Source organism: Arachis ipaensis, chromosome B8 (assembly GCF_059453495.1).
Source record: "Arachis ipaensis isolate K30076 ecotype BB chromosome B8, ASM5945349v1, whole genome shotgun sequence".
Taxonomy (NCBI): domain Eukaryota; kingdom Viridiplantae; phylum Streptophyta; class Magnoliopsida; order Fabales; family Fabaceae; genus Arachis; species Arachis ipaensis.
The window spans coordinates 140,344,765-140,370,305 of NC_142443.1; the positions used below are offsets into that span (position 1 = coordinate 140,344,765).

The 25,541-nt window shown below is 30.4% G+C and overlaps 2 protein-coding genes across 2 annotated transcripts; both read right to left on the reverse strand.

The window, feature by feature from the left end:
* Positions 1-57: 57 nt before the first annotated feature.
* On the reverse strand, positions 58-3,780 carry FRI (FRIGIDA-like protein). Its single transcript, XM_016316272.3, has 3 exons — positions 2,757-3,780; positions 1,155-1,330; positions 58-1,063 (listed from the first exon to the last, which is right to left on the reverse strand). The coding sequence occupies exons 1-3, from the start codon at positions 3,649-3,651 to the stop codon at positions 266-268; spliced, it is 1,869 nt and encodes a 622-aa protein (XP_016171758.1). The 5' UTR covers positions 3,652-3,780; the 3' UTR covers positions 58-265.
* Positions 3,781-4,725: 945 nt separating this feature from the next.
* ERD1 (Clp ATPase) lies at positions 4,726-10,944 on the reverse strand. The gene is made up of 12 exons (XM_016315243.3): positions 9,479-10,944; positions 8,836-8,999; positions 8,510-8,739; positions 8,317-8,425; positions 8,101-8,231; positions 7,328-7,429; positions 6,961-7,242; positions 6,754-6,848; positions 6,362-6,656; positions 5,912-6,145; positions 5,533-5,766; positions 4,726-5,217 (listed from the first exon to the last, which is right to left on the reverse strand). The coding sequence occupies exons 1-12, from the start codon at positions 10,240-10,242 to the stop codon at positions 4,909-4,911; spliced, it is 2,949 nt and encodes a 982-aa protein (XP_016170729.1). The 5' UTR covers positions 10,243-10,944; the 3' UTR covers positions 4,726-4,908.
* Between the last annotated feature and the right edge of the window lie 14,597 nt (positions 10,945-25,541).

The window sequence follows — 25,541 nt, forward strand, 5'->3', positions numbered from 1 at the left end:
TTTTAACAAAGTATTGTTTGGAAAAGTGGGTAAATATGCAAGCAAGGCACACAATGCTATGGTTATTCCTGTAATAACATTAATAAACTCCAAGAAGGATATATTCTGTGAAATCATACATACACTAACATTGTACAACTATGCTGCTTGTTCTCCAAAGGCAGGTAAAAAATCTCGGGGAAGATGCTTTGTTTTGTTTCTAAGTTCTAACTGATCAAAAAATAAAAAGGCAATTTAACGCCGACGAGGTTCCTGCCAAAAATAACTACAATTCAAAAACTGCATCGGCAAAGCTATACAAATCAGAACCTCCACCGCAGCTAGCAGCAGCAACTGAGCGATAATCAGGCATGCCTGCAAAACCATCTGCACTTGCTTGTGCCGATGTAGGTTGTCCAGCATAACGCTGCACCAGTGACCAGTCATCAGAAGATACGCCTTCCCCTACTCCACGCCATCTATAAAGATGATTGTTCCCAACATTGTCTAATCTCGCATCTCCTTGATAGCCAGAATATGAACTAGTTGTGGCAGTGATTCCGGCTGACATAGCAGAGCTAGCTATGGCTCCTCCAACCATATTAACTCCGCTCGCCACTGCACCACCAAGATAGCTTTCTGGCAAGGATCCTGAAACAGATCCAAGTTGCAGCGAGGATGTGGCAGGATAATTGTTTGAGTAGCCATAGGATCTCCCATCCAGCAAATGTGCTGTGAGTGGAACATCATATGAGCTGTTGGCATCCAGATGCCTAGCAATCCTATGCTCTTGCAAGGCAGCAACTGAAGGTGATGCGATAGACGGATCCTTTGGAGCAAACTTTGGTCGTTTAGCCTCTGGAGGCTTCACTTTCTTTGAGGGATTACTTTTATCCACTTTTCTCTTGGGCGCTACGGCCTTCCCTTCAATTCTTTTCTTGATTTCACTAATATCTTTTTCCAAGTTGCTAATCTTATCCTTAAGTTCCCACCCAGGAAGGAATTCATTCAAGCCGATCTTATGACCTTCCAAACAGCTAACTACAGATTTCAAAGCAGCTAAATATTTTACATTTGCTTCCTTCTGTAAAAGATAAAATACCATCAAGGTCAATATTCATAATGGAAAGCAATTAATAAAAGATAACGGCATAGGCTATTCAACTAGAGTATACCAGCAATCTAGGAATATCGTGTGACCCATTCTTGGTTTTCTTCCAAGCTTCTTCAGATTTCTGTAGAAATGATGTAAGTGCTGTCTGAGGAGAATATTTCTCTTCAAACCCAAAGGTATAAGCCAAGTCAACTGCTTCAACAACGGAGCCTTTTTTCATTATTCCATCGGCAATTTCTGTGGCCGAAACAGACAAATTATTCAGATTGTGGAAAACGCTTCAGAATACAACATATTTATACAAAATCAATCTTCAAGGGTTAATTAGGGCAGAATGCAATCAGATTGGGATGGAAAAATTTAGATCAGCAATCATTGTTGCTTGGTAGAGGGTGAAAAGTTCTTCTCAATTTATTTTAATGATATAAGAATGGAAAATTTTACAAGATAAATGCACTGCACTTTACTTCAAAATTTCACCCACTGCATATATTTTGTTCCACCAAACAAGCTTGAAATGATTTGTCATTCTAAACTATATTAGGCTTAATTGTCACAAGAGAATCAAGTAGTTTGAAAAATTGAAAATTCAATGCCAACAGGGTAATATCCAAATCAGTAATGTAGTTTAGGTAACAAGCATTCCTATAATATGCGAAGGAATATAAATAACGACATTAGCTTAACTCTAAGACTCTCAATTGCAAAAGCTTCTGCTATAAAATGAAAATGCCCACTGTTGAATTATGTCAGATTAGCAGCAATGTAACTCAAAGTAAGTTGAAAAAGTCAATTTGGCGGGGTTTAACATATACAATACCAACAGTGTAGCAAGTAGTTATAACTTACAAATTAATACTACTCCAGAAAGGGGAAAATAGAAAGTCCCTCTTCTTTCTGGGTCACATTATCCTATCCATCATAGAAAAAAACAATCTAACTATAATGCGCTATAAATGAGGATAATCCTGACAATAAAATCAGGTGATTGCAATGATAATGGCTTGTCAGATGTGCATTGACATAAAAGATAAGTTGACAGGCATTGAGAGCCTATTGTTTTATATCTATAAAAAGATAAGGATTCATATTCGTAATGCCTCCACAAATACAAGAGAAAGTACAATTATTCCTCATAATTGCAATCAATGTAATAATGATGCCGATCAAAGAGTCCCTGCAGAGCACCTGATACTTAGTCCTCTAAAAGAATTAAAAGATATTTACTTTGAGGTTTGAACCAAATTCAAGTGTATGGATAAAAGCTACTGGCCACTTTATCCTTGAGGGTTTCATGATTACAACAACATGCAGATTCCAGCTTATTAGTTTGCCATTCAAGTTTCAACAAAAAATTGTATGAAACAGTTTCCCTAAACAATCCAAATAAACGAAACAGCTCTCATTTTTCATGAAGTTCAAAACTAAAGCAGTAGAACCAAACATTATCATGCAGTAGCTCTTGCATTCTGCTAAATTTCATGAAGTTCAAATATTTGAATTTGATCATACGCAACCTCTTGCATTGCATTGCAACTGAAACATTGCTTCTGCAAGAAGAGCCAGCCACGTTTTCCTCAAAACTATCTACAATACAATTTTTTAAAATCGCAGTAATTCACAACACAACCGCAATTAAAGAAAAAAAAATTGAAATTTTCACCTGAAACCCTCTTAAGAAGGGTCTGAGATTGGCGAAGCAAATGTGAAATCTCTCTGGCATTGCTCAACCTCAGCAAATTCGACAAGTCCTCGTTTCGGAAAACAGCCGGAATCCCAAAACAAGCAATAAAAAGAATCAAACCCTTTGCATCAGCCTCAGAAGCCTTCGCCACACCACCTTCCACAATCAACCTCTTCCTCCACGCAACGGCGCCATTGTTCGCCTCTTCCTTCACCGAATTCTCCACCACATTGCTCTCACTACCAACGCAGCCAGAGAGAAGATAATACTCCAGAACCAGCACCGATGCCTCCCTCGCCCGAACCATGTTTGAGTCCTTCTTCATATACGCCTTGCTTCCCTGAAGGAAGAACCTCCCTATGCACTCGAGCACGATCTTCGCAGGCTTCGGAGCGTTCCGGATTGCCGCCGGAACCTTCTCCCGGAGCAAATTGGGTTCAGAGATGTGCGAAATCACGTACCTCCGCAACCCGCGGCTGCACATTGTTTGGCAGAGTGATAGAACCTCGTCCTCGGTGCCTTCTAGGGTTTCGGCCTGCGGCGGCTCCGACGGAACGACGCCGTTTGAAGACGGTAGCGATTCGAGCTCCTTCGACCTAGCGTCGAGGGCTTTGTCGATGAAGTTGAGGTGGTTCTGGAGCTCATCGTACCTTGCCTTGAAGGCTTGTATCGCGACGGAGAAGCTGTTGAGGTCGTTCACCGATTTAGCTATTGTTTCGGCGGCGCGTTCAGTTTCCGGCGGCGGAGTAAGGGAAGCGTTGTTAGGGAGGTCTTGGGGCTCGCATTTGACGGTTATTGCGGTTGTTGTTGCTGTCGGGGAATCGTATTGAAGGTGTTTATGTTGTTCTTCCTTAACGGTTAAAGGGGACGCCATGGGAGAAAATAGAATTAATTTAAAAAAATAAAATAAAATAAAAAAGTGGATTTCGTTTTTGAATGCTTTTTGTGAAAAAAAGGAAGGAAGATGATTAGGAAGAGGAAGCAGAGGAAGCAGTGTGCAGTTACCAGTGAAGGGGTTCTAAAAAATGGGCCTAAAGTAATAGGTTATGGCCCATGAGAAGAGAAAGAAAGACATTGAAAAATGTACAGATAAAAAAAATTATTGTCAAAAAAGAATAATAACAATTTGTATGATTATGAAACAATTTAACTTTATGAATTTGATTGCTTACTATACACAAAAGTGTAAAACACTAAAACTCACTCATAAGAAGGGGGGATCAGTAAAATTTGTCTAACCAGATGCTAATACAAACATTAAAATGTATAAATTATTTTACATTGAACTATAATTTAAATTCTAATTTTAATATATAATCTTTTGCCTAGAAATTCAAATTTTACATTAATAAAAATGGAAATAAAGAAAAATAAAAATATATCGAAGAAAAAAATTGACTGTAATATGACATAAATTTCTTTGCCGTGTATTTATAAAAGATAATTTTATCTTGACATTAAATCTTGCATTATCACATAGAAAGAAGTTGTGTATAGCAATGAAAACTCTTAAAAATTTGCACAATAATAAAATAATTTAACTTTATAAGTTTAATTGTTGTACATTGATGATATAAAATGCATATAATTAAATACTCATGTTTATTTGGGTTTTATGATATTGATGATTGAACTAAATATTTTGTTAATATAACAATATATTTTTTTACATTGAAATATGTGGTTTAATAGTAGATACTAGTGTATAAGCATTTGATTCTGCATTTTTGTAGGATTATTAACAAAAGTATAACTAATTTATGTAAGATTTAAGATTGTGTACCAAAAGACGAAGTGAGATTCTTATGTTACTAACTATATACAAAAAGATTTCGCATTTTTGGATAACGATGAATGGTATGGAACTGAACTTGTGAAGTTATCGTTACAGTATGTCACTCCATTTTTAACACTTGATTTTAAAGAGAGAGAGAAGAAGTGTATTGAATTGTATGGAAGTATATGTATGTATATTCTTGTATAAATTTCAAAGAATGATTGTGTTGCTCATTACATAGGAAACAAATTCCTTGCCTAAGCTAACAAAGAAGAGCCAAAACAATTTTTCAATAGACGTGTATTTTTTGTATACCCTATATTGCACTACTTTTCTTCTTTACATCATTTAGTTTCAGGGATGACTTGCGTCAGATATGTTAATAATTTTGTCAAGTTGATTTGTAACAAAGGGGTTACCATTTGCATCCAAGTCAATAAGGACAGTGTCACCTTGCTTGAACTGTCCTACAAGGAATGCTTCACTCAAAGGGTCTTCAATTATTGATGTAATGGCCCTCTTCAAAGGCCTGGCACCATATGTTGGGTTATAACCTTCCTGGCAAACAAGGTCCTTCACTGCTTCAGAAACCTTCAAATCTATTCCTAGAAGCATTACCCTTTTCTTTATGTCTTGCACCAGCAGATTCAATATCTCCAGCAACTGAAACAAAGAAGAATAACATGAATATGTCTCTCGACTCTCATTGTATCAATTTTGTACAAAATGACTAATTTGTGATTTTAAAATTCCGAAAGACAACTTATCCTTTCTTACTTTTTAAACCTTAGTACTTTTTTTAATTAAAAGAATGCCTGTAGGTATTAGCAGCTGGAGATTTTTTCAACAAGTTTCTAAATTGCAAAGATATTAGTTTTAGTTAAAATCCTTGGGGTGCTTATAAGTGAAAACTGAAAACAATTGGACTTTGAAAGAAAACCAATTGATGGACTTAGACTCAACCGAAACTGAACCAACCTGTGACTTTTCAAGGGGCTGAAACACTACCACTTCATCTATCCTGTTGAGCAGTTCCGGACGAAAATAATTTCTCAATTCTTCCATTACCATCGATTTCAAGCCACTATATGATGCTTTCTTGTCATCTTGAATCAAGAAACCTATGGAGTTGTGCCGACCCTTAGAAATGGCACTAGACCCTATATTTGAAGTCATCACCACCAATGCATTTTTAAATGAAACTCGCCGACCCTGTCAGATCCAGTTTCACAAACAACAAATATAAAAATGAGGACACCAGTAGCATGCTTACTTGGAGAAGATGCAGGAAAGGAAGAAATGGGAGATTCATGTAAAAATATTTAGTAAATTAAGGTTCACAGCAACATTCACAAACCTGAGAATCAGTAAGTTGGCCATCTTCTAACAACTGAAGAAGAATGTTGAATATATCTGGATGAGCTTTCTCTATCTCATCAAGTAGTACCAGTGTGAATGGTTTTCTTCTAATAGCTTCAGTTAAGATGCCTCCTTCTCCATAACCAACATAACCTGGTGGCGATCCTATCAATTTGCTCACAGTATGCCGCTCCATATATTCACTCATGTCTAACCGAATCATGGCTGCCTCCTGAAAATATAAACAAACAATTTCAAGTGATGAAGCAGTAACCACAAGTCCACAACACAATAGTTTCAGACCAGTGAAAAATAACAGTGAAGATGCATATTATAAGGAGAAAATGAAAAGAAAAGCTCTCTTGCGATAATAACATTTTAGATAAAAGAATGTTTTCCAATTATTAATTTCGAAACAAACAGTGTGTATAAAGTTGTAGTGTCATACCGATCCAAAGTAGCATGCTGCCAAAGATTTTGCGAGTTCTGTTTTTCCAACCCCAGTTGGGCCACAAAATAACATTGCAGCTATAGGTCTATCAGGATCCTTAAGGCCAACCCTGGATCTCTTCACAGCTTTAGAAATGGCAGTAACAGCCTCCTCTTGTCCAATAACACGTTTCCGAAGCTGATTCTCAAGATCTAACAGAAGAGTTCTTTGGTCAGCAGTGAGCTGCTGAACAGGAATTCCCGACCAGAGGGAAGCAACTAAGGCTACTTCTTCTGGTCCAACTATAACAGGTCTGAAAAGAAAAAGAATATGCCGGCCACTCAGGAATCAAACCAAGATATACATGCATATAAAGGTATGGTTGCATTTTTCCGGATGAAGTAACGTACTCATTTTCATTGGCTTCAGAAGCTAAATATGAGTCCAGTATGAGTTCATTAGAATCGTCAATGCTTGAGGCGCCGTAGTATTTAAGCTTGCTTTCCTGAACCAGTGAGCAAGAAATGTTGTATTACACTGAAGCTATAAGCAACTCATAACCCCCAAAAATAAAATAAAATTAAAAACACTGGAGAATGCAGTAAGCAATGCAATACCATTTCATGCATTGACTGGACATCTTTAATTTCTTGCCAGTAATCAGCAGGGTCCTTAGAAAGTACACAAGTTTCTTGTTCCTTTCTCTTCTTAAAGGCTTCAATATGAGCTCTACTTCCTGCTTCATCAATGAGGTCAATAGCTTTATCTGGTAGATACCTATCGACTATGTACCTCGCTGACAACTGAACTGCAGCCTTTAGGGCATCTTCGGTATATATGCATTTGTGGTGTGACTCGTACTTCTCACGTAGACCCATAAGTATCTTAACTGCATCATCCTATTGCCAATATAGTCTGATAAGAAATCGAATTATGATTACATGCTATGTTGAAATGATATAGATTTGAAGATAGAATACAAACCTCAATTGGCTCATCAACCCAAACAGGTTGAAATCTTCGTGCCAATGCCTTGTCTTTCTCAAAATGAAGCCTGTATTCGTCGATGGTGGTAGATGCAATACACTGTAGAGTAGGTAAAGTTATTGCACTTTGATTAGAAGACAACGTGGCAGCAAGTACATGCTGTAACTTGATTCTTTTAACCCCAAAACCCAAACTTCAGAGAAACATGATGATAATAACAATAAGAACAGATAACATGTTATTCAAAAGAAAAAGAGAATCCCTGTACATAGTATTCATAGACTTGAAGTTTGTTGAGTATAACTGAGTACAGTAATCATAGACTTGCCCTTCTACAGCCCTGTCCATGCACTCCGACATTCTTGTTCTCATTTAGACCATTAAACTTTGTAAATTTGCTCGTTGAAGTAGCTTATATGGACTAATCCTAAAAATACCTGAAGATTAGGGCAAGTTGCCAATCTAACTCCAAGTAAGGTGGCAACCTCCTAGTTTTTTCATCAAGAAATCCTCGAAAATAATTTCAACCTCGTATTGTGCTTTTCCAGATGTTAATTATAAACCAAGTTTAAGCTTCAGTACAATTGCTTTTGGCAAGTGGTAACTGGTAAAAACAACTGCAGCTGTGTAGTAACCATAGATTTTGACCTTTAAAATCTTATATCTCATTCAATTGTAAACCAGGCTTCAAACTGAACACATGTTCATCTTCAATGAACACTTTGAACAAAGGAAACTAGGAAATCTGAAGACACGAGACAAATAATTACCTGAAGTTGACCCCTTGAAAGTGCAGGTTTAAGCAAATTGGAAATGTCAAGGCCAGATCCCTTATTTCCTTTTCCACTTGTCCCGGACTGAACAAGTGTATGAACTTCATCAATGAAAAGAATGATGTCACCTGCATTGCAATAAAAACTATGAGAGCTAAAGCAATGTATTCTCCAATTTATTCTACAATTTTTTCTATTGTAAAAATATTTCACCTGCACTTATTATCTCTTTTATTAAATTTGTAACACGCTCCTCTAACTCTCCTCTCTCTTTTGCCCCAGCCATTAACAATGCAACATCCAAAGACATGACACGTTTTGTCTGCGGAAAACAGAGAATGAAAATTAAGACTCCAAAGCATTCAAACCAGTTGAAGAAGAACTTCAGAAGTGATGAGAAACACACCAATAAAAATGGGGAAACATCTGCCTTAGCAATGCGAATTGCCAACCCTTCGGCAAGAGCTGTTTTTCCAACACCAGGTTCACCAAGAAGAATGGGATTGCATTTTGTTTTCCGGCACAGTATTTGAACAATTCTCTGCACCTCGGTATCTCGGCCAATAACAGGATCGATTAGTCCTTCACTCGCACGAGCAGTGAGATCGGCACAAAATTGTGAGATGGCATCCGGTTCTGGAAATCATAAGAATGATCACAAAAAATTCTTCCCTGCCTCCAAACATAAAAGTATATACAAAATAACAAAACTTACAACAACAAATTTCTTACCTTTGGTGGTGGCGGCAGAGGACCCTGCACCATAACGTTTTCTTGCTATGGATTTGTCATGCAATCCCTTGGAATCCGCATTTGGCTCCCTACCATCTTTAGCAATCTCCTTTTGCAATCTGGAGAATGCCACAGCTGCCAACTGGCCTCCATTTGCCCCCAATCTGAAATCATATCATATTAGTGTACAAATAAAAACAATGGAAAAATCAATTGATTATACATAGTCCTACTTCTAAATATCAATAATTGAGGAATCACCTTCACCAGAAAATTATTCAACAAATTAAATGTTACCAACTTGCTTAATGACTAGATAGTTACATTTTACATGCTGATGAGCTACAATAACAGAATCAGTAACTAATAACTAACTCTAACTGTCTTTCTTTGTAATTTTTTTCCAAATAAAAAAAAAAGCATTAAAGATAGTTATGATCTAAGCTACATTTGGATACTGTGTCTGAAACAATAGACACAAATATTCTTTTAGTTACAATTTTTTCCAACTAACTGCCTGTTTTGTAACAAAAAAATATATTAAGTCTAATAATAAATAATCTACCGAATCAAATTAGTCAAAATTAAAAAATAAAACTCGAATCAAATTAATTATTAATTAATTTAATTAGTGAGTACCTACCTATAAAGGACTCGACTAGCACTTCCATCATCAACTTTAACCAAAGCAACTGCTATATGTTCAGGAGCAACAAACTTATGCCCAAGAGACTTTGAATATTCAACAGCCGCCTCAAAAACACGCTTTGCGCTAATAGAAAAAGGCACGTGACTCGCCGAACCACCTTTCTCGCCAGCATCACGTGCGTCGTCACGTGTGGAACCAATCCTCTGCCATATACTTCGGACGGCATCACGTGCCTTCTCAACCGTTATACCAGACGCAAGAAACCCGTCGGTTGAACGATCCTCTTCAGCGATGAGCCCTAACAGAAGGTGCTGCGTGTAAACCAAGTCACTTCCCAGCGATTTCGCTTCCTTTTGCGAAAACATTATCGCTTTTATTGCTCGTTCCGTGAACCGCTCGAAAACCGCGGAAACGGTGAAGACTCTTCGCTTCTTAATTACCTTCCTGCCACCGCCGCCGCCGCCGATTGCGATCGGCGAACGCACCACCGCGGTGAAGGCGTTTCTCTGATTAACCAAAAACGAGAGCGAGGTTGCAGCGGTGGCGGTACCCGTGGAGGTGGTGTTGATTCTGCAACGCGCTGGAGCGGCGCGTGAGAAGAGGACGTTAATACATGGAGAGTTGTAATAGGAGGCAGTTACAGTGGCGGTTGAAGAAGTTGAGCATGACTCCGATTGGAAACGTTGGTTGTAACGGCTTTTCGAACCGAAGCTGACTCGGAACCACGGTGAGCTAACCGGTGAGGATGAAACCTGCATCTTCTTAAACTTTCCGGTTTAATTTAATTTAATCTTCTGGTTCGATCGGTTTAATTAATAAGTTTTTGTTTTCTGTGTTTTGGTGTTAGGAAATGAAGGGAGATAAAGAAAATATTAAGTGTGGGATTAAGCTAAGGTTTCGTTGATTAATAGGAAGAAGAAGAAGAAGAGAAAGGGTTTTGTGTTTGGTTTGGGGATTTCGCTTTCGAAGCTAAGGAAGGAAGGAAGGAAGGAAGGTATAGAGTGAGCATGGAAGACACGTCACCTTTGAAATTTTTAAGATGAGAATGGAGAAGAGGAGGGAAAGACAAGTTTCTTTTCCATTCTTTAATTTGGGTTTTGTATGACTTGGAATTTGGCCTGAGTTGCTTGGAGCAATCAAAGGTGGCAAACGCCAAAAAAGGTCAGTGAACATCGACTTCCCGCAACTACCTTCTTCAATCGCCTCATTTTTTTAATTAAAAATCATTTTTTTAATTTTTCCAGTTCATACTAAGAAAATTTTATAATAATTATTTGTTAGGCCGTGTGGTGTATCAAGTTAAATTTAGAGTAATAGGGATAAAAATACTTGACAAGCCAGATAATATGCCAATAAATTATAATTAGGACATTTTAAATCTTTTTTTAATTACCTGTGATTTCTGTCAGAATCACTAGAAAGTTGTCACGACTTTCCAACTGTATCTAGCGAAAAATAAAAAGAAATTCCAACTAATTATGCAAAGACTAAAGTTAGTAAGTGGTAATAACTGTGGTTAATTTATTTTTAATGTGTATTTATATCATAACATATATTTATACGGGTGGTTGATTTGGGTGATTGATTTTGGTGGCTGAATTTTGGTGTACATGTAACATAACTCATTTGAAAATAATTTTAGACAACTTCAATCAACATAATGAACATATTTTTTTAAAAAAAAAAAGTGACAAATAAATTTTTAAAAGTTTATATTTTAGATAGATTAATTTTTAAAAAAATATTAATAAAATTTTTTAAAATAACAAATGTAGATAAGTTAATTTAAATTAAAGTGTTCTATCTTAATTATAGGGATTAATTTAAAGATAGTATATTAAAAAAATATATTTTAAAAGACTTCATTGGTACTATTTTTTTTAGAGATTAATTTATTTAAAATATAAATTTTTAGGAATTTATTTATTATTTTATTTTTCTTTTAAAATATTTGAATTTAGCTTCTTTAAAATGAAAGATTGCTAAAAATAAAAAAAAATATATTAATTTCCATTAAATTATAATATTTATCATTTATATGATGTCCAATATCTTAATTTAAAAGTGATTTTATTTTCTCGTTTACCAGCATTATCATTTTACAAAAATTTGATAGAAATATTCACATTTCATAACAAAATTGTTTTGGCTAATAATATAATCTCAATATTCATTTGTTAATACCATAATTAATTAAAGTTTTATGAGCTTTTCCAAACTTTTAATTGCATAATATCCAACATGTTTCTTTTACGATCACTATTGAATTTCTAAGAAAAATACTTATCACAGAAACTCATCTTTCAAGATTTTCAAAATATTACTTGAATGAGTTTGTATTAAATTTTCTTAGTGATTTCTTAAGGTTTTTTTCTTTGGTATAATAGTGATTTCTTAAGTTTCTTGGACCGTAATTGCACAAGAAATGGGCCTATGAAGAGAAGCAGCCCACATGTATGGATCTTTCATAACCTTCAATGGTTGGTTAACTACTGACCCAAAAAAAATGGTTGGTTAACTTCGAGAAAGAAATTAATTTAAGTGGTTTAGTAATTAGTTTACTAATTTGCTTAACTAAGTATTAAGATTTCGAATCGTAATTAATGAATCATCCTCATTAAAATAATGATAATCGTAATTACATGTACCATATATCATATATCCAAATTTCCAGTATGCTTGTGCCTAGTTATTTAAAAAATTATGAAGTATGGATATTATTATACTAATACAAATACAAATACAAAGTATGACATAATACATGATACAAAACCAATTTTAAGTTTCTGTTAGATACAGAAACATGATATATAAAGAATTTTTTATATAAGTTATAATAATATCTTAATATTTTATTAATATTAAAGTATAAATTAAATTTTTAAAAAATATTTTTAATATTTTTTTAATTATATAAAATATTTTAAACTATTTTTTTATTATATTAATAATTAATAATATATATTATTTCTAAATTTATTTTAAATATTTAAACCAAAAATGATATTGGATATGCTAACACATTATTATAGTTAAATATATCCAATTGTATCTAAAGAATTTTGTTTATTAAAACACAAGTAAATAGAAAAGAAAAAACATAAACCTGATACGTTAACAAAGTATTTAAGTTCAGAGAATAGATTCTTTTAATTTTATTTTTTCAGTTGAGAGAGTAAAATATAATTTCAAATTTTTTAATGTTTTTTTCATATTTTTTTATCTTATTTATAAAATTAATTTAAAAAAAACACACTTTATCCTTTTAAATAAAAAAATAAGAGAATTTATTCCTAAATTTCACAGCGTACAAATAATAAGAGTCATTGTATATGATGGCATAAGAGATAGAAGCTAGTATCTTTTTCTTTTAATATGAACAAAAACAGCATCACAAAATTATGAATATAAATTAAGTAAGAATAAAAAAAGGTAAGTTATATATATATATATATATAATAGGGTAATGTTATGTAGATAAAAAAAATAGCTAAAATTTATCTTATTTAGCATTAATTATTGCTCACAACAATTAATGAATGATAAATAAAACAAGTTATGACTGCCTGATAGAATTTACTTCATTATACGGGAAAGTGCGAAGGTTGACTTTTGACAATTACATTTGATTCTTTGACTTTTCTTTTTACAATAAAAAAAAAAAACTGAATGCATTTTTCGAATGAAGTGTGCCAAAATTTCATTTCTTCATTTAAGTAAATATATATAATATAATATATATATTCTATATAATTAAGATAGTTTAATTTTAATTTTAGATTTTTTTACGTCTGTTTTGGTCTTCTTTATATTTATTTTTCACGGAAGTTTAAAAAATTTCTAAAACAATTATTGTAAAAAAATAAACATAATCTTTTCAAAGTATACACTTTAAAACTTAGGTTTAATTATTCTGTTAATTCTTATAGTTTCACCAAATTTTTAATTAAGTCTCTATATATTTTTTTAATTAGGTTCCTATACCATATCAAATTTTATAATTAAGTTTCTACCGTTATAAAAATATTGAAACTAACAGAATATTTTATTAAAACTATATATAATATTCAGTCAAGTGTTAGGCATATTCGTTTTGTTTAACGCAATATTTCGTTAATTCTAACATTTTTGTCACGACGAGAATTTAATTACAAAATTTAATATGATATAGGAATTTAATTAAAAAAATATTTTTAACCTAATTAAAAATTCAGTAGAATCATACAAACCGACAGAATAATTAAACTAAACTTTTAACCATCAAATTATAATTTCTGTAAAAATTAATCAATAAACTGAATAAAGATACAAAAAAAATTTGGTCATAAAACATTGCAACTTTGCAAGGTGGCCAATTATCCACTTCAATCCTCACAAGGGTTGTTCTCAAGATCAGATATGGGCACGTACGTGTTTCGAAATTCTGCCCAAATCTTAATGCATGAATGCCCATTCAGACCGCTATCATAAACCAAAAAAAAAAAAAAAAAAAAAAACCAGATAAAGATTCTGCCCATTTCTATAAAAAAAAAAAAAAAAAAACAATAGCTGGAGTTGTTTAACTCAATTTTAATATATATTTTATATTGATAATAAATTTAATAATTTTTTTTATATATATAGCATAATTATATTTTGTTTTTCATAAAGGTGATTATTTCTTTTATTTTCATCCTTGTATTTAATATAAATTTAAATTAATAAACACATCTTGTCCAAAATATGTTTATTCGATATTTCGTTTCTCGAAAAGTTGTTATTCGGAATCTTTGATTTATAAAAAAAAAAAAAAAATTTCTATTAATGATTTTATATGAGAGTCTGTGTTTATTTTTTTTTCCTCTTAAAAAAAAACTAATTATAATCTATACATTCTAACTAACTTAAGGGTATTAAGGATGAAATGAGGTTTTAGGTCTAGGCTCATAATAAAATCTTTTCATCTTAAGAGATCAAATTTAGTTTTAGCGAGATTAATATATTGATATGAAAAAGACCCAATTACAGAATTAGAAATAGTATAAAAATTTAATTAAAAAAAATGAAGAATACTAAAAAATCATCAAAATTTATTTTTTTTATTATTAGTTAGACATCAATATTTAAAAATATGTGATAAAGTATATTATTAGATAATTAGACTAAAAGAACTAGATTAAAAGAATTGAATTAATGATTAATTAAGTGATAGTCTAAAATAATAAATTCTAATAGTTCTCTGATATTTTTAAAAAAATATAGAGACCTAATCATAAATTTAGTAAAATAATAGAAACTAACAGAACTAAGGATCAAAAAATAAAACTTGAAATGATAAAATAATAGAAACTAACAGAATTAAAGATCAAAATTAAATATGCCAAATTAAAAAATGACGTTGAATCTCTTAAATTTACTCAAAAGAATCTTTTTGTTTTTTGAACAAAAGGAGGTCAAGGACTCCAAAAGGAAGAAAGCAATTAACAAAGTTTGCATGAAAGAAACCATAAACACAATTTTCACTTGTAGAATTTGTTTGGAGTATGTAGCATTTGGCATCATATGCACATCATCAGTTAAATACTGGTCATTTGGTGATATTTTGTTTCGCTCTTCTGTTCTGTATGTACAATTTCATAAATAAATATAACTGTCCTTAAACTTAAAATAAATAGTCCTATAAATTGAAAAGATGTTGAATAGGCATTTATTATTATTACATACAAGGATGAAGAGAAGTAATTTTTTACGGAAAAGATTTTATCCATGGTTTTTTATTAGAATGCGAGAAATTGCTTAGGCATCATGTTTGTTTGGGCGTCATTATTTTAATAAAAAATATATTTTTTTAATGAAAAAATATCTTTTTTTATTTTTTAGCATGTTTGGTAAATTTTTAGTAGTAAAAATAAAAGCACTAAAAAAAACATCTTTTTTGAGAAGCTGTAATTTACATCTTTTTTTAAAAGATTTTTTCTCTTAAAAAAAGATGTTTTTCATGTAATAAATAAACAAAAAAGTACTTTTATATTGTTATACCCAAATATAATTGATAGATAAACAGATCTTTTTGCATGAGATACTCAAATATAAAATTACTTTTACTTTTTCATAAGATCTTTTTAAAAAACATAACTCAAAAAAAGATCTTTTCTTAGAAGATCACCCAAACAAGCTAAAGTAAAAAAAAACGTGAATAAGCGCTATATTTCAAATCATATAATTTTAAATAAAAAATAAACAAGAAAGACATGAATAAGAAAACTTACTAATGGTGAATTGAAAATTTGAGATTCACAGCAATAAATTATTATTATTATTATTATTATTATTATTATTATAAATAAAGGTGTACAAATAAAGATTTGAATATAATAAAGAATTAAAAAAATATGTTTACAGAAATAAATAAATTAATTATTTAAGAATATATTTATCTTCCTAAAAAAAGATTTAGTCATTTTCTTTAAATATTATAAAATTAATTATTTTTAATAATTTTTGTATTAATAATCTGTTTTAATAATTAAATCTTTCTAATAGTCTTTCATAGTACAATTTTTTTTTACCAAATTTTAAGAATAAAAAAGTTTTATTTTATGCTTGCAAAAGATATCAAAATTTATCTTATTTCTAAAACTTTTTGATAATATATATTTAATATTTAATTATTTTTATATTTTTTAATTTTTAAAAATTTATTTATTATTTATATCTTTTAGACTTATTTATGTCAACAAAATATATTTTCAAATATCATTTTTGTAATTTATCCTGTTATGGTTTATCACAAATAACAAAACAAAACAGGCTTGCACTATAAGAAAAAAAGTCTGTCGGCACACTTTTTTCTTGTGACGCTTTAAAAGCATGGCCAAAAGTAGTTAATAGCCACGCTTTATGAGAGTGGTGACTTATTAGTGATTTAGCTATTCTTTTTTGTTTTTTTGCCACGCTTCAAAAATATGGCCATAGAGAAAAACAAGGACGCTTTTATGAGGATGGTGACTGAGTAGTAATTTGGCTATGCTTTTTTTGTCACGCTTCAAAAGCATGGCAATAGAGAAAAACAGACACGCTTTTGAAGCGTGGCTAGTTTGTCTTCCTACAATCACATTTTTAAAGCGTGCACATATCCTCTAATTATTTGGACACCCTAAAAAATTGTAGTGATAGAGTTCCTACAAAAAAAAAATTAATTTTTCACTAATTTTTTTTTCAAACACTTTAATTTTTTCTAAGGTAAACACTATAACCTTAAAGAAGCTAAGTGAGAACCCTTTTCACTACTCAAGCCATCAAAGATCCAGTCCTCTCTTCCAACCCTTCATTTTCATCACTGTTGAGAACCAATTCATCACTGCTAATGAGAATCCTCGCACTCATTCCTCTCTCTGAATCCTTCATCTTTATCACTGCTGAAAACCTTTTATCACTACTGAGAACCATCGCACCCAGCTCTTTCTCTGAGCCCTCTCTCGCAACCCTCTGTTGCAAATAACAAGATCAAGTTAAATTTAAAGTTTTCCTTTTACTACTGGTTTAGAAGAAGAAGAGGCTTAAGAATGAAAGATGATCCAGCATTCTTTTATCCCATTTTAGTTTCATTTTTGGAGAGTCCTTCCTTTAAGAACAATTTGTCTTTATTAGCTGAGATTGGTCATTTAATTTATATTATTTTTACATGTGAAGGCAATTTTTTTTCCACTATTTATAGTAAAAAAATGATTAATATGTACAAAGTTTTAAAACAAACTAGTACCTTTTCCCCCCGATAATGCTTCTAGAAATTGAGTTCCAAACATTGAATGTTTCTTATTTCATTATTTATGTTAAGCAATATATCATGGCATCTTCATTTCTCTTGTTGCAGTAATTAGTAACAATAATTAACTTGAAATTAGTCTATTGGCACACTTTTTAAGCGTAGCTATATTTTTTTGTTGTCATCAACAACCACGCTTACTAAAAGTAGTCATATATTATTTTATTGGCACGCTTAAAAAGTGTAGTCATATCTTTTCTTATCGGCACGCTTTCAAAGCGTGGCCAAAACCAATCCTCTGTGCACGCTTCAAAAGCATGGTTGTGTGTCCACTTTTTGGTACACTTTTAAAGCGTGACTATAAAGTCATACATATGGCCACGTTTTTAAATGTGGCAGACAAAAAAGTATGTCAATAGATCGACAAAAGCGTGATGATAGAGTAACTGGCACATTTGCGGATGTGACCTTTTTAAAAGCGTCTCGATAGCTCAAAAAGTGTGATAAAAAGCTATCACCACGTTTTTTCGTATATTTCGACATACTTTAAAAACGTGACAAAAAACTGACTTTTTTTAGTGTTAAATTCAACACAGCCATATTACCTTCACTCATTTACGAAGATAATTAATATCATTTTTTTCATAAAATGCATGAATATTAAATGTCATATCATGTAAATCTTAAAATAATTGTCAAATTAAATAATGGCATCATGTCATATATATTTAAAATTATATCATAAACTTTTCTTGATAGAATAGTGTGACTGTATAAACTGTCAAGAACATCAAAGTGTACTTACTGTCTATCATTGTTGTCAAACTTGCGAGTTAACTCGTAAACTCGTACGAGTTTACGAGTTTAGGTAGTGGAATCGAGTTAACTCGAATACAAACTCGTTTCTGGGTTGACTCGGTCAAACTCGCGAGTTTGAGGGCGAGTCAGCGAGTTTGATTTGGGTGCCCATTTTCGCCAAAAACGACGTCGTTTTGGGCCAAAAAAAAAAAGGGAGCAACTCAGCAACATAACCCTAATCCCCTAACGGCGCTAACTCACTCTCACTCTCTCCTCCAAGCCCTCACTCTCTTCTCCAAGCTCCAAGCCCGTCCCTCACCGCCGTCCATCCCTCGCCGCTGTTCGACGTTCCCCGTTCCCCAAGCAACTCGTCACTGTCTCCCTCTCCACCATTCTCTCACTCTCACTCTCTCATTCTGTTCTGTGCCCTCCGTTAGCTCTGTTCTGCATCAAAGCATGTGGACTCATGGAGCCTCTTCCATCCGCCACGCTATCGTCGTTTGTCGTGTCCTCTGCCATCCGCGATGCTGCCGTCGTTTGTCTGCCTGCACAGCACAACAATGCCTGGTTTCTCAGCACAGCCCGTCGCTTGTCTGACTCCATTCATCCATTCAGATTAAGGTATGGTTAAAAACAGAATTAGTTACTGAATTGCTGCATTTTGTAGTTGTTACTTGCTAGTGTTAGTTTAGTCTATTCTTAATTGTTGCTGCTTGTAAGTTTTAGTTGTTTCTTGTTAGTTGTTAGCGTTAGTAGTTAGTTGTTACTTGTTAATGAATCTGAATATCTAAAAGACTAAAACTCTGAAATGTTAGTATTAGTTTAATCTATTCTTAATTGCTGCTTCTTGTAATTTGTAGTTGTTATTTGTTAGTTGTTAGTGTTAGTTAATTGTTACTTGTTAATGAATCTGAATATCTGAAAGACTGGTACTAAACTTAGCAAAATTTGGTTTATTTCAAATGCTCACATCCACCTTAGTTGGACAGTTGGTGTTGATTGTTCATGAATAATGAATAAATTGGTTTTACGGTTTATGGATGGATTGGATTGTGTATTTAATGAAATTTAATGGTTCTTTTGCATTTTTCACTTTAACTTTCAATCCCTTTCTCTCTTTATAGTTTCTTGGTACTGCTGTTCATGAAGCCAAGGATGTTATTAACTCTAAAATGTTGGTGTTAATTTAGTTTGTTCCTTAATTGCTGTTTCTTATAATTTGTAGTTGTTATTTGTTAGTGTTAGTTATGAATTTATCAATTTTGATAGCGGATAATTTTGCAATTAAAATCTGAAATCTGAATTTATTATTTATCAACTTTGATAGTGGATAACCTTGTAATTGTTTAGTGGATAACTCTGTAATAACTAATTTTGCAACTGTTTAATAGATAACTTTGCAACTATTTAGTACTTTAGTGGATAACTTTGCAACTGAATCTGAAATTCTGTATTTTAGTTGATAACTCTGAAATAATTTCTAATTATTATTCAGATATAGATAAAGATAAGTGGATAACTTTGTTAAATTAGTTATTTGGTTTGTTGATTTGTTGATTCGGGGACAAAAATACAAAATGTTTGAAAATGTTAAAAGAAATGATGTTTCTGATGAAGATGGTAAAGATGATGATGTTGATGACTTGATGTCATGGAAGATGAAGATATTGGAGGATTTTAGTTTTAGACTTTTATTTTATTAGAACATTTAATTGTTGCTTTGTTGTTTCCTTTTTTTTTTCAGCTGTGTTATATGAAGCTTTGATTGTGTGATTGTGTGTTTTATGTTGAACTAGATGCATACCTGTGAAGGATTTGAATGTATGTTCTAAAGTACTTGTTATAATTGTAATATTATGTTAATTTATTATGTGTTTTGATATTAAAATTGTTAAAATATATATATATATATATATATATATATATATATATATATTATAAAAAAATTTATAACAGGCAAATTCGTACGAGTCTACGAGTTGAGTTTAGGTCAACTCTATGAATTTACCTAGACTCGCGAATTTGACAACCTTACTGTGTATTGTTTAAGAATTAGGCGAGTAGATTTTAAAAAACACTACTATAGAATTTATATTATTTATTTATTTTGGGTGAAAGGAGAATATCCATCCATTTTCGTTTTGTATAGGCAAGTAGGTTTTTACAGTCTACAGCTAGTTAATGAGTTACTGTATGAACAAAATGATATTCGAACTCTCAATATTTACTTAAACACATGAGTGAACTGATTACTCGACCAATTTAAATTTATTTATTTTTCTATTGAACTTTTGGCTGAGCTGAAAACAGAAATATTTGATAACAAAAAAATTAGTCGAAAACAGTCATAATTTATCTTATTTATTAATTATTATAATTATTAATAAATATTAAATAAGACAAATTTTGACTATTTTTTTTATTTTACCTAGCATTACCAAGTTGAAAAATTGTGCATTGTTACATCATAACACCAACTATTAGGCATGTGCATGAGTCCAAGTTGCAGTTTATTTATATAGCATCCATATGAATATTCTTAAGAGTTCAAAAACCAAATGAAAATCTCACGCATCAAATTCTCATTTTTAATACCTTTTTTTTTTAATTAATTTAGCGAGAAATAAAGGACCCCCTATGTCAGAATGTCAATAGGCTTCTTTAATTTTCTACCCTCGCCCAAGTTTGTGGAAGAACATGTTGACTAAGTGCTATTATTGGGTTTGATTTTTGATTGTGTGGTTCTGGATGTTGAATGATTGGAAAAAAAAAGGAGAAATTTTATTGAATTAATATTTTAATTAAAATATACTTTATAGATTTTATTAAAATTATATATATCTTGTTTCATTGTTTATGAATTATTACACTAATATTTCTTATAAATTAAAAAACCATGTAAAATGACTTGATGTGCTCATATATATCACTAGCTGTAATTCATTTTTTATTTTTTATTTTTAGAAAAAGTAATCCCAACAAATTTTAATAACCAAAAGTTTTTAGATTTTTATTTTGTTAGAGGCTAATAGAGTTTGCCTACATTTTTGAATTTTTTTATGTTTTTTCAAATCTTAACTCGTGAAATTAGGGTCAGACACAACAAAAAGAAATTGAGGAAAAGAAAATGATAGGTTGCTAGAGATGTGTTTGAAAGGTGAAAAAAGAAAAAGAAAAAAATGAAGAAAAGTTGAGTTCTGTACGAACTTAATTAGTGTAGAGCAAAATAATAATAATAATAATAATAATAATAATAATAATAATAATAATAATAATAATAATAATAATAATAAATAAATAAATAAATAAATAAAAAGTTCATAGTGGATTGCTACGGTTCTAAACTTATAAAGTTGGAAGAAAGTAAAAATGGAATTTACTGATAGTAGAAAACATATTTTAAATTACAATAATAAACATCCTTATATAAGGTAGTAATTAACAAGTAACTAGCACACTACTAATTGAAACTGAAAAATAGTTAATATCTATTCTGATTAAACTTATTAGCCTCTAATAAAAGAATCTAATCTGATGATTGATTTTATGTTTAGCAAAATGAAAAATAAAAAACTAATTTGATAATTAAAATTGTTAAAGATTAAATATATATTTCATGAAATTTTATTGGAATTTGGAAATTAATTTAAGATATTGCTCAAATAAAAAATAAATTGAGGGCAATTATAAAAAAGATGTATTCTTCACAATTATTATTATTTTTTTACTTGACAAGAACGATCAAATATAATTTTCATTATATAAAATTTTCTGTCATATTTTTTTTCTTTATTTCACTTAAATATATACGATTAAAAATCATATTTGAATGAAATCGTCAAATAAAAATAAATTGGGAGACTCAGATATGTCGTAATCCCAAAGCAAGAGTTTGTTCTATCATCTTTTAATTTGTTAATTAAAAAAAAAAAAAAAAAAGCAATGTTGCACTTTCTTTATTTCCCATTGAGAAGGATAAAGAAATGCAAGATTGGGTAGTTATAGTGTAGTTGATAACCCTACCACTGTCACGCTTCAATGTTAATGGAGCAACTTTTCAAGTCTTCTTTATTTAATTGTTTTTCCCACATAAAGTTTCATTATTGATCAGCTACACAAATTGTGCATAACAGTTTAGCGCGTATTTAACCAATCTTGGTGGCTTGAACGGCCAACTCTTTTGTCTGCTTAAATAAGTATCAAAAATTCGAATCTCCTTTTATACATGTAAACAACAATAAAAAATTAGCACATATTTGATCTGCATTATTGTTATTATTATAGAATTTTGTAAAAGAAATGCCAAAATAATTAAAATAATACAACTATTATTGTTGTTTTGATTTTGTTTTTATTTGCTTTTTATTTTATTTTTTGTATCATTTTAAAATTAAACATAACAAAAAAATCAACCATGTCTTATATTTTTTTTAAAGGTAAATTATATTGCACTACTATTAGTCTCACTATATTTTATGGTACAGAGTGTTGGGCGGTTAAAGAGAGCACAAACATAAGCTAAGTGTGAGAGAAATGAAGATGTTAAAATGGATAAGTGGTCATACGCGATTGGATAGAATAAAGAATGAAGATATAAGAGAGAGTGTTGAGATAGCACCTATCGTGAAAAAGATGGTAGAATCGCGTCTCAGGTGGTTTAGACATGTGAGAAGAAAATCGACAGAGCACCTAGTCGTGGATGAGATGGAAGATGGACAAGAGGTGAAAGATAGAGAAAGACCTAAGAAGACCATTCACGAGGTGGTTAAACGAGATCTATATATAAATAGTCTCTCTGTAGACATGATACATAATAAAATTGGTGAATTCTACCTAACCCCCTCTAAAATAACATGTAAGTTACCCTTCATGATGTGTCACATTTTAATTGGTCATTACTTAACTATAGTTGGGTTATTTTGTAATTTATTATTTGAAATGGGTAATTGTATAATTTCTTAAAATATTAAAATTCTACCCCATTAATTGAAGCACGTTCTCACGCAATCTCTTTCTACAGTGCATCATTTCTTAACGGGTCGTTGAATTCCCATGGCTCGTAACTTCCCTGTTCTTCCCAGTATAGCCAACGCAGACTTCATTGCTATCTCTTGTCCTCTCACTCAATCCCCCTCCTTCTTTTTTTTTTTTTTTTTTTTGCCATGAATCACTCTTTACCAACATCAACATCATTAATGGTTAATTCAGTTATTAAATTTTTTTATTAAAAAAATATATATTTATTTAATTACAAGATGGAATATATATTCATATTTAAAATATAATATAATAAAATAAATCTATTTAAAATACTTAAAAGTATAATTAAAATCATGAATATATAAATATAATAATAAAATTTGTACTCTAAACAAGTAAACATATTTTTTATCATACATAAATTATTTAAAAAATAAATATATTATTTAAATTAATAATACAAATTTAAAATAATAAAATCCAATATTTTACTGTATTTGTTATAATATTTTTATTCTTTTAATTTATAATTTATTAGTACTTTATTATTTAATTAATGATTAAACAAATTATTTTTATAAAAAATTATGTTTTGTATTATCTTATAGAAGAGACCAATATAGTAGTTTAAAAAATAAAGTAAAAATGAAATTTTAAATAAAAAATATTTAATATTAAAATTTTTAAATATAAAAATAATTTGTATAAATATTTAAAAGTTAAATATAAAATATATGCATAAAATAAATAAAACAGATAAAATGGAAGTACTCATGAGAAATAAATAATTATTTTTGTCTCCTTTATTTATTTTAAACATGTATTTTATATTTATATCCTGAATATCTATATAATTTGCTTTTGTATTTAAAAATTTTAATATTAATTATTTTTTATTTAAAATATTATTTTTACATTAATTTTTAAATTGGTATATTGGTCTCTTCTTTAAGATGATACAAAAAATATTTCTCATGAAAATAATTTGTTTAATCATTAATTAAATAATAAAATATTAATAAATTAAAAATTAAAAGAATAAAAATACTATAAAAATTACTTGTAAGAAAGTTGAATTTTATCATTTTAAATTTGTGTTATTAATTTTAATAATTTATATTTTTTTAAATAATTTATGTATGATAAAAGATATGTTTACTTGTTTAGAGTACAAATTTTATTATTATATTTGTATATTCCTGATTTTAATTATACTTTTAAGTACTCTTAATAGATTTATTATATTATATTATATTATATTATATTTTACATATGAATATATATTCCATATATTATTTTTAATGAAAAAAATTTAATAACCAAACTAACCATTAATTATATTGGTAAGGAATGATTCATGGTAAAAAAAAAAAAAAAAGAGATTGAGTGAGAGGACATGAGATAGCAATGAAGTCGGTGTTGACTATACTGGAAGTCGGTGCTGACTATACTGAGAAGAACGAAGAAGTTACAAGCCATGGAAATTCAACGACTCGTTAAGAAATGATGCACTGTATAAAGAGATTGCGTGAGAACGTGCTTCAATTAATGGGGTAGAATTTTAATATTTTAAGAAATTATACAATTACCCATTTCAAATAATAAATTACAAAATAATCCAACTATAGTTAAGTAATGACCAATTAAAATGTGACACATCATGAAGGGTAACTTACATGTTATTTTAGAGAGGGTTTGGTAGAATTCACCAATAAAATTTAATAGCGTTATTTAATTCATGAAGTTGATCCCACCTAATATGACAAGATTTTGTTGCTGTTGTTTGTTGTTGTCTTATATTTTTCTTATATTTCATACAAAATTCAACTCTAAAACAAGAGAGATAAATGTCCAATAATCTATAATTTATTTCTTTTGACATTCTCATAAAAAATAAATTACACATCATTAGAAATTATTCCGTCACAATAATTACATCTGAATGCACTTAAAGTAATAATTAAGAAGACTAGCTCGCTAGTAGCTAGGTTCATAATCTTTTCTAGCTAGTAATAATTAAGGAAACCAAGTTAATATATATGTAAGATGCATAGACATTGACACGGACACGAGATACGAGACGATTCGGGATATGCCGACACGCGAATTTTAAAATTTTATATGACACGGAAACACGTATACATATAAAATATAAAGTATTTTTTAGATAAATCGTAATGATATTTTGATATTTATTGATATTAAAATATAAATTAAAATTTTTAATTATTTTTAATGTCTTATTTTAATTATATCAAGTATTTAAAATATTTTTTATTTTTAATAAATAATAATATATACTATATCTAAATTTATTTTAAAAATATATGTTAAGAATAAGACAGGACACGCTGATACGTGATAGTATTTAGGTGTGTCCATGTGTGTCCAGGTGTGTCTGGAGAAAAAATTTTTATTTTTTATTAAGACACGGTCGAACACAGCAGACACGCGTGTCAAACGAGTGTCAGTGAGTGTCGTGTCCAAAATGTATCCGACACGCGGACACGACAACTCAACGAAGTGTCCGTACTT

Excerpts from the sequence above, each read along its gene's own strand:
- FRI (XM_016316272.3), bottom strand. The coding sequence starts at position 3,651 with ATGGCGTCCCCTTTAACCGTTAAGGAAGAACAACATAAACACCTTCAA. Across the intron at positions 1,331-2,756 it reads CCTTCTTAAGAGGGTTTCAG|AAATTGCCGATGGAATAATG; the intron begins GTGAAAATTTCA and ends TTTCGGCCACAG. Across the intron at positions 1,064-1,154 it reads ACGATATTCCTAGATTGCTG|AAGGAAGCAAATGTAAAATA; the intron begins GTATACTCTAGT and ends TATCTTTTACAG.
- ERD1 (XM_016315243.3), bottom strand. The coding sequence starts at position 10,242 with ATGCAGGTTTCATCCTCACCGGTTAGCTCACCGTGGTTCCGAGTCAGC. Across the intron at positions 6,657-6,753 it reads TCTGAAGCCAATGAAAATGA|ACCTGTTATAGTTGGACCAG; the intron begins GTACGTTACTTC and ends TTTTCTTTTCAG. Across the intron at positions 5,218-5,532 it reads AGCCCCTTGAAAAGTCACAG|TTGCTGGAGATATTGAATCT; the intron begins GTTGGTTCAGTT and ends TCTTTGTTTCAG.